Source organism: Petromyzon marinus, chromosome 62 (genome assembly GCF_048934315.1).
Source record: "Petromyzon marinus isolate PM22_M1 ecotype Great Lakes invasive population chromosome 62, UKy_Petmar_22M1.pri1.0, whole genome shotgun sequence".
Classification (NCBI taxonomy): domain Eukaryota; kingdom Metazoa; phylum Chordata; class Hyperoartia; order Petromyzontiformes; family Petromyzontidae; genus Petromyzon; species Petromyzon marinus.
In genome coordinates, this window is record NC_133728.1 from 480,624 (window position 1) to 490,000 (window position 9,377).

The 9,377-nt window shown below is 56.8% G+C and overlaps 1 protein-coding gene across 1 annotated transcript in view; it reads right to left on the reverse strand.

Moving 5' to 3' along the window:
- Positions 1–521: 521 nt before the first annotated feature.
- The window catches only part of FSTL1 (follistatin like 1), a 65,620-nt gene continuing 56,764 nt past the window's right edge, over positions 522–9,377 (reverse strand). Inside the window, exons 10-11 of the mRNA XM_032977138.2 lie at positions 5,537–5,589; positions 522–4,505 (exon numbers count right to left, since the gene is read on the reverse strand). Coding sequence (XP_032833029.2) covers positions 4,458–4,505; positions 5,537–5,589 — 101 coding nt within the window. The 3' untranslated portion in view covers positions 522–4,457. The remainder of the gene's footprint in view (positions 4,506–5,536; positions 5,590–9,377) is intronic.

Consider the following 9,377-nt stretch of genomic DNA (forward strand, 5'->3'; position numbering starts at 1 on the left):
ATAAATTTATTATTTTATTCTCATTCTACGTGACTTTACCGAAAGAACCAAAGAAGATGAATCGAAATGTAATTGTGTTAAATAAAGTACATACGGTAAATAACTCATGAAATCCACTGAAAACTAGCAATATAAGCATGGGAAAACAATTGCGTGACGCTACGAGAAGTTCCATTCGCCTTCGTCCTGGAGAAGCTGGGTGAAGGCGGTGCCAGAGGGCCGCTCGCCTCCTCGCTCCGCGGTATTCATCCACAAAGTCACCGCGCCGCACCATTTACTATTTGTGCTTACGCAACTAACACAAACATTTCCGCACAATTAATTTTTAAACATGATCTATGGGAGCAATTCCGTAAGTCGGGTCGTCCGCAACCCGTACCCGCACTTTACCCCACCATGCATTATGATGTACCCCTGTACACTGCTGGGCGGACAGGCTGGTGGGCAGGCGAGGGGTAGGAGATGGAATCGAACTGACGACCTCCGTCCTTCGGTGCCTTGACACGCAACGCAACGCCGGGTTCACAATCGTCGTTGTGGCTTTATTGTGGCTTGTCTTTCGTTACACGGACGGCGCCGGTTACACAACAGCGTACGGATAGTCACACAAAAAAACTCCTCCTGTTCCGCCCGGAGAGAGCCTTGTGTAACCAACGTGGTCCATACAAGCCCAGAGGACTCACTCGCAGTTACACTCACACCGGTTTAAACTATGAAAATTATACACTAAAGCAACTGGCTTAATAAAGAGGCACGCAGGTATAAAATAAAATACGTATAAAACAAATACTTGGAAATCATAATTGCCTTCAGAAATGGTTTGGTGTTTGGGTTAACCTGGCGAGAGATGTTCGTTGAGAATCCATCGCGTGGTACTGGGGCATTCTCCAAGGTACTCCGGTTTGCTCCCACAGAGGGAAGGCCATCTCACCACCACCACCACCACCCACACAATCACCACCACCACCGACACAATCACCACCACCACTGCCACCTCCGCCGCCAAAGGAATTTGACGGCCAAACGTGGCGATGTAAGCAAGCAGGACCCTCCTGAAAACGAGGTCACGAGACTCACTGGGGGGGGGGGCGGCAGGGTGGCTGGAGCTGATTTACATTCAGAGATGGCACTCGTTCAGCCGGGACGGTCTCACTGAGGAATCTCAAGGCTCCTGCTCAGGAGGGTCCTGCCAAGTGCTTGCGGTAGATGCTCTGTGCTGCGGGTGATCCCACATGGAGTGATCCGCACGTGAGTTTCACAGCAGTGAGATTGTTTCTTGGCTTACGCCAGTGATACTGTATGGGGGGAGGGGTATTTTAGCTCGAGGAGAAAACCAGACAGCCAGGAGGAAAGCCACGCAGAGCAGGGGGAGAACGTGCAAACTCTACTCACAGAAAGGAGCCCGAGTCGGGAGTCGAACCCAGGGGCTTTTTACTGTGAGGCGCGAGTGTTGTCACAACTAGAACGCTACCACCACCACCACTACCCTGTCGTACCCACAACCTAACGACGACTTCACAAATGGTTCAATAAAGGACGTCAAGCAATGGCGAGTGAACTCTCGCTTGAGCGACGAGCGTCGTCCGATCAATAGCACCACGAGCTTAGTGAGGCTGCAATGCATCATGGGGGCCACCCAGAAGCCCTTGTCCTCTTCGGTATTGAACGGCAGGCTACGGCACCTCTCTCTCCGCTTCTTCCCTCGCACTTTTCCACTCGGGAGGAATTCCCTCCTCCCATCATCATCATCATCATCTGCAAAAAGTAACCCCGCTCGATTCAAGACACTCGTTACATAACACCCAATGTATTCCAATATGAACGGCACCGTTAGCCGCTGGCCGCTCGCCATTATCCCTTCCCACACCGTCGCCCACATTCCCGAGCCAACCACGAAATCGGCCACAACCACCGCAATGAACATCGCAGCAGCAGCACCAAACAGTGCGAGGTAGCACAGCAGCGTCGCATACCCGACTCTTTTCGCATATCCGCATCGATCCCCAGCGAGCGGGATACGCGACGCCGTGCCGCCCTTTGCCAACGTTGACACGCCGCTCCTGCACAAGAGTCCATCACGAGGGGCCACCCGCGATGCTCTGCAGCTTGGCCTCTTTATTCGTCTAATTCAAGTTTTACATTGTCGTGATTCGTTAGTGGATATTTTTCAACCCCCCCCAAAAAGGCAGACGGTCAATAATCTCAGCGAGCACCCGGCCCAGCGCCCGGCGCGTCGCGTCACACGAGGCGAGGCGTGCGTCCCCACGTGACGAGGTGCACGTCAGAGCGAGCGCCCCCACGTGGTGAGGTGCACGTCACACGTGGCGAGGTGCACGTCACACGTGGCGAGGTGCACGTCAGAGCGAGCGCCCCCACGTGGTGAGGTGCACGTTACACGTGGCGAGGTGCACGTCAGAGCGAGCGCCCTCACGTGGTGAGGTGCACGTCACACGTGGCCAGGTGCACGTCAGAGCGGGCGCCCCCACGTGGTGAGGTGCACGTCACACATGGTGAGGTGCACGTCACACGTGGTGAGGTGCACGTCAGAGCGAGCGCCCCCACGTGGTGAGGTGCACGTTACACGTGGCGAGGTGCACGTCACACGTGGCGAGGTGCACGTCAGAGCGGGCGCCCCCACGTGGTGAGGTGCACGTCACACATGGTGAGGTGCACGTCACACGTGGTGAGGTGCACGTCAGAGCGAGCGCCCCCACGTGGTGAGGTGCACGTTACACGTGGCGAGGTGCACGTCAGAGCGAGCGCCCCCACGTGGTGAGGTGCACGTCACACGTGGCCAGGTGCACGTCAGAGCGAGCGCCCCCACGTGGCGAGGTGCACCTCATCACACGTGACGAGGTGCACGTCGCACGGGGCTGGGCGCGTGCCCCGACGTGGCAAGCGAGCGACGGCGAGCGACGGATCGACGACCGAATCAGAGACTCTTGAAGAACCCGCGAGCTGCGCTTGAACGCGACGAGCATCACTGACGACGTTGACCCCCAACCACCCACCCCCCCACTGCTCCCGGAGGAGGAGGCAGGGAGTTTAAACGACGAGGGGGTGAACCAAACGTGGAGAGATGTGCGATCTTCCGCCTCCGTAAATTTCTCCATTGTAAATCGGACTCACGTCTCAAAAATACAAAAAAAAGCCACGTGGAGAATTTCGATGTATATAAAAAAACAAACGTGAACTTCAACGTAAAAAGAACGGGAGCAAAACGTGCGGCATCGGACTAAATGACTGCTCATCGATTACAAAATCTAGACACGTACATTTTGTATTCATGTGCATGTGTGTGTACGTGTGTGTACTCGTGTGCGCGCGTGCGTACGTGTGCGTGCGTCTGCGCGCACTTGGCAACAGGGAGCGGTGGTGCAGCGGTTGGCGTGCTGCGCTACGAACCCGGCGACCCCAGGTTCAATTCCCGCTCACGGCCAACGACGGTGGCGAAATATCCAAACCGGTCCCCCTGGGCCTCCCCCCCCCCCCTAGGTCGACTCAGCCTCAAAACGAGGTGCTAGCGGCGTGTGTAAATATCAGCACCGGGGAGACAAAGGCGGCAGGGCGCGGCGGTTCTGGCCACCCGCCCCCTCGTGCGGAGCGCCGGCCTTCGTAGGCACCGCTCGCTAACGGCACTCGTCCCAACAGCCCGTTAGAGGCCGCACGGGGGAGTCTTCGTCTCTGGGGGGCGCATCAGCTACAGCGCCGGCGACGCAACTCCCGACGGGAGCCGAGCCGCCGCGACCGACCGACAGGGCCACCGCCACCCCGCGCCGCTGAACAAAGCCCATCTCTGCCGGCCCCACGCCAGAGCCGCCGTGGCGCTCCGCGTGGCCGCCGACACCCCGGGACCCCGGGCAGGTGGGATAAGCGACGTGGTGCCGGCTCCTCCCGTTGATGTCTCCGTGCCGTAACCTCCCCATTCTAGTGCCTCCTCCTCCGCTCCATCCGTCGCCGTCTCAAGTCGTCGTCCCATGCCTCGGTTTCCTTCCGCCATTGCTTTTTGGTAGATTGCTGTTTTTTTTTTATCCCGACTCTGGCGTCCCACTACCGCAGGCGCGACGACCGTCGCTTGCGCCGGGACGCGCGAAGATGCAGAGAGAGAGACGAGAGAGACGCAGGGAGAGACACATACAGAGACACAGAGACGGAGAGAGAGAGAGACAGAGAGAGTGTGCGTGTTCAGTGAGCGTGTTGAGTGAGTGTGTGTTGAGCGAGTGTGTGTTGAGCGAGCGTGTGGGTGTCGAGTGGGCGTGTTGAGTGAGTGTGTGTTGAGCGAGTGTGTGTTGAGCGAGTGTGTGTTGAGCGAGCGTGTGGGTGTCGAGTGGGCGTGTTGAGTGAGTGCGTGTTGAGCGAGTATGTGTTGAGCGAGCGTGTGGGTGTCGAGTGGGCGTGTTGAGTGAGTGTGTGTGTTTTGTGTGTGTGCGGTGCTACGGTTGCTGCGTTGGCACGGCTCAGATGACCTCCTTGAGGTTGACCTTGCGAGCCTCTTGAGCGGTGTCCTGCATCCACCGACCAATATGAGTGAATGGATGTTCACGCTGTGGTGAGCGGGGGGAGGGGGGAAACTGGCTGGCCAGAGGGCCGCTATACGTGGTCTGAGACTCCACTTCCTAGGGCCCACAGTCCGCTCCCCCCCACTGCCCGCTCACCGCTTGATCCAGCCCGCAAACAACGAACAACGCTGCCGTCGCTCCGAGCATCTGGGCCGTACTACTCGGGCCCGAGCCATGTAGCTCTCTTTCAGCAGCGACCTGGCTGTCACAAATGAAAGCTCAACGAAAGTGGCTTATCATCGCGTAGGACATTTCTAGCAGCCAAAAACTTGTAATGCGTGGTGATGTGAAGGGGAAACCGGAGGACCCGGAGAAAAATCCACGCAACCACGTGGAGAGAGAAAGACGCAAACTCCAAATATACAGCAGCAGCAGGCATCGTCAGGGTCGGGATCGAACCCACGACCTCCTGCAGACCAGGCGTGGTAGTTAGCATCTCCTAGCCACCGTGGTGATGATGGTGAGAGACACACAGACTACGAATACACAGCAGTGTGTGCGTGTGTGGTTGTGCATGTGCGTGTGAGGGGAGCGGTGGTGTAGCGGTGTGCACGCTGCGCTACGAACCCGGCAACCCGAGTTCAATTCCCGCTCATGGCCAAAACCAGTGACAATTATCTGAATCGGTCCTGGGCCTACCTTAGGTCGACTAAGACTCAACTGAGTACCTGGTGTAGCGGTGTGTAGTAAACATCGCTAGCACTGGGGAGACAAAGGTGGTACCGGGCGTGGTGTCGGCCACCGACCTCTTCGTGAGCCGTGCCGCCCTTCATAGATCTCCGCTAGCAGCACTTGCCCCTACTGTCTGTTGAGGCTATACGGGAGATATTTGTGTGTGCGTGTGTGTGCGTGTGTGTGTGCGTGTGTGTGCGTGTGTGTGCGTGTGTGTGCGTGTGTGTGCGTGTGTGTGCGTGTGTGTGCGTGTGTGTGCGTGTGTGTGCGTGTGTGTGTGTGCGCGTGTGTGCGCGCGTCCATACCTGCTCCGACTTGAAATTAACCTGCTTGCTTTTCTCTGCATCTCCACCGGCCCCTACAGGAACACAGAGTACAGCACGAGTTCTGGCTGAGTGGACCTAGTGGCGGACACCGCCGCGGTTAGCAGCGCCGCTGGACGTGCATTGCAGAGGTCGCCGGATGGAACGACCACCAGGGCGAGGTGGGTGAGTGTGTGGGGGTGTGAGTGTGTGCAGGTGAGTGTGTGTGGGTGTGAGTGTGTGCAGGTCAGTGTGTGGGGGTGTAGGTGTGAGTGTGTGCGGGTGAGTGTGTAGGTGTGGGTGTGAGCGTGTGAGTGTGTGGTTGAGTTAGTCTGCGGGTGAGTGTGTGGGTGAGTGTGTGTGGGTGGGTGGGTGAGTGTGTGGGTGAGAGTGTGTGGGTGAGTGTGTGTGGGTGAGTGTGTGTGTGTGAGTGTGTGTGTTAGTGTGTGTGTGTGTGTTAGTGTGTGTGTGGGGAGCGATAGTGCAGCGGTTAGCGCGCGGCGCTATGAACCTGGCGACCCGGGTTCGATTCCCGCTCAAGGCCAACACCAGTGACGATTATTTGAACCGGTCCCGGGCCTCCCCTAGGTCGACTCAGCCTCAAATGAGTACCTGGTGTGGTGTGTAAACATTGCCACTTGGGAGACAAAGGCGGTCGGGCGTGGTGCTGGCCACCCACCCCCTCGGGTACCGTTCCGGCCTTCATAGGTGCTCGCTAACAGCACTTGCCCCTACAGTCTGTTAAGGCTATATGGGGGATCTTTGATCTTTGTGGGTGAGTGTGTGTGGGTGAGTGTGTGTGTGTGGGTGAGTGTGTGTGGGTGAGTGTGTGTGGGTGAGTGTGTGTGGGTGAGTGAGTGTGTGTGGGTGAGTGTGTGTGGGTGAGTGTGTGCGGGTGAGTGTGTGTGGGTGAGTGAGTGTGTGTGTGTGTGAGTGTGTGTGTGTGAGTGTGTGTGAGTGTGTGTGGGTGAGTGTGTGTGAGTGTGTGACAGTGAGTGTGTGTGTGTGAGTGTGTGTGTGAGTGTGTGTGTGACAGTGAGTGTGTGTGAGTATGTGTGAGTGTGTGTGTGAGTGTGTGTGGGTGTGTGAGTGTGTGTGTGAGAGTGTGTGTAAAGAGTGGCAAAACAACCCCCTACCTCCTCGCGGTGCCGGACGGGCAACTCTGTCGTGGACAGTGCTGTGGGGGGAGTTCCAATTTTGATTGGCTCCTCCCCTCATGGCATATGTGTCCACCACAGGGGCTAAACGGGGGCTCTGGACGGGTGCGAGGGGCTGGTAACCCCTCCACCTTCAATTAATTACCACAAAACCACGAATTAAAGTGAAATATGTAACAACTAAGCTTGTGCCGGAGGCCCCGGGGGGCCAGGCGTCTATGACGTCTCCTGGCCAAACCCCAATTGGCGGAGCCAGGAGATTGAATACCTACCCTCGGGGCTACTCCAGAAACAACGAAAAGCCACTACGGGTGGCCACGTGGAATGTTCGAACGCTCACTGCAGAGGAGAGGCTGCCACTCCTCTGTCGGGAGCTGGACCGGTACCGCCTGGATCTATGCGGCATTCAGGAGGTCCGGTGGACCGGCTCTGGCTCCTGCCACCATGAGGGGTGGACAGTCCTCTACTCGGGGCAGCAGACTGCCAAACAACAGGGTGTGGGTCTTCTTTTGAACAAAAGAATGAAGGGGGCGTGGGAGCGTGGCGGTGAGGTGTGGGAAGCTGTAAGCCCCAGGCTACTTTGGGCTCGCCTTCCCATCAACCGGAGGCGAGGAATGGTGGTCGTGGTTACTTATGCCCCCACCGAAGATGAACATCCGTGGAGGGATGCAGGCAAAGCCGATGAGTCAGATGCCTTCTATGACCTCCTTTCACAGGTGCTGGCTAAAGTGGCCCCTCGGGATAGAGTCATCATGTTGGGTGACTTCAATGCCCGAGTTGGTCATGATACTGGCACCTGGTCTGGAGTGATTGGAGGGCATGGGCCAGATCAGCTCAATAACAACGGTAGGAGGCTGCTAGATTTTTGTGCAGCCCATGGGCTTGTAATTACCAACACGCTGTTCCGGCATCGGCGCATCCACACAACATCATGGATGCATGCCGGGTCCAAGCAAGAACATCTGCTGGACTACATAGTGACGGACCAGCGAATGCGAGCCCATGTCCTTGACACCAGGACCTACCGTGGAGCTGATCTGCCCTCTGACCATCGACTAGTCATCTGTAAGATGCGCCTGCCATTCTTCCACTCCGGTGGTGGGTGTACACCCAGGACCCCATTCCAACCTAAAGTGGCCTGGTCTCAGTTATCTGATGAAAGTTGCAAGCGAGAATTTCATCATCGCTTGCAGCTGGGATTGGCATCGTCCCCGACTCCTCCTGATGTCGAGGGTAAATGGGCGAGGTTTAGGACTGTGACTCATGCAGCTGCAATGGCTGCTTTGGGTACGCGGTCCAGACCTCCCCAGACACCCTGGATGACAGAGGAGTTGTTCAGGATGGTTGAGAAAAAGCGACAGGCCCACTGTCATCGGCTACAGAATCCCACGTCAGAGAATGAGGAGGCTTACCGCAGCCTTCGCTCGGAGGTTCGGAGAGCCGTGAGGCGCTGCAAGGATGGGTGGTGGTCGCGGGTTGCTGAGGAGATGGAGTCTGCCTCAGTGGCCCGTGATCACAAATCGCTATTTAACTCCATCAAAAAAGTAACCTGCAGCGCCACACCTATTACCATCATTAGGGGAAAAAACGGTGATCCAATTTCCGACCCCCAGGAACAGGTTCGCAGATTTGCTGAGCATTTCTGTGAGGTCCTGGGGGAGGGAAAATCCCACAGCCAGGAAAACATCGTGGCACAAAGTGAGGATGACCCTGCTGAGGCTGCGGTGCCTCAAATATTGGATGAAGTCACCCCCTGTGAGTGGCTGGCTGAGGTGCCATCTGCTGAGGAAGTATTGAAGGCGATACGGAGTCTGAGACCAGGAAAGGCAGCGGGCAGAGATGATCTCCCAAGCGAAATGCTGAGGGAGGGTGGCGTTTGTGCACAGACTGCCCTATATGACATCATAACAACAGTCTGGACCACTGGACGGGTTCCGCAGGATTGGAAGGATGCCCTGGTGGTCCCCCTTTTTAAGAAGGGGGACCGCACAGACTGTAACAACTACAGGGGCATCTCACTCCTCAGTGTGCCGGGAAAGGTCCTGGCAAGGATTATTCAGCATCGCCTTGCCAGGCACGCTGAGGAGAGGCTTGCGGAGCCCCAATGCGGTTTCAGGAAAGGGCGGTCCTGCACGGATGCCATATTTTCTGTCCGTCTGCTACAGCAGAGGTGTAGGGAATTCCAACAAGACCTACATCTCTGCTTTATTGACCTGGTCAAGGCCTATGATACCATCAGTAGGCCTGGGCTCTGGGTCGTTCTTCGTGCTTTTGGAGTACCTGACCCTCTGCTCACGATCATTAAGGACCTTCATGATGGTGAGCGGGCCCGGGTAAAACTACGTGGCCGGGAGTCAGAGCCATTCCCTGTACACCTTGGGGTGCGACAGGGATGTCCTCTGGCTCCCACATTATTTAACATCTATTTTGACCACGTAGTTCGTGAAGCCTTCAATAGCTGTACCGGGGGAATCTCCATATGGTACAGATATAATGGGAGGCTAATCGATGCCCGGGTGCGGTCAAGGGATGGCTCCCTATTGCTCAACCACGTTATGTATGCTGATGACTTGGTAATAGCTGCTCAGTCAGAGGAGGAGTTGGAGACGCTGCTGCTGAGACTGGAGCGTGCCACTAAGAGGTGGGGCCTTACCATCAGCCCCACCAAAACTAAGCACCTGCCTGGG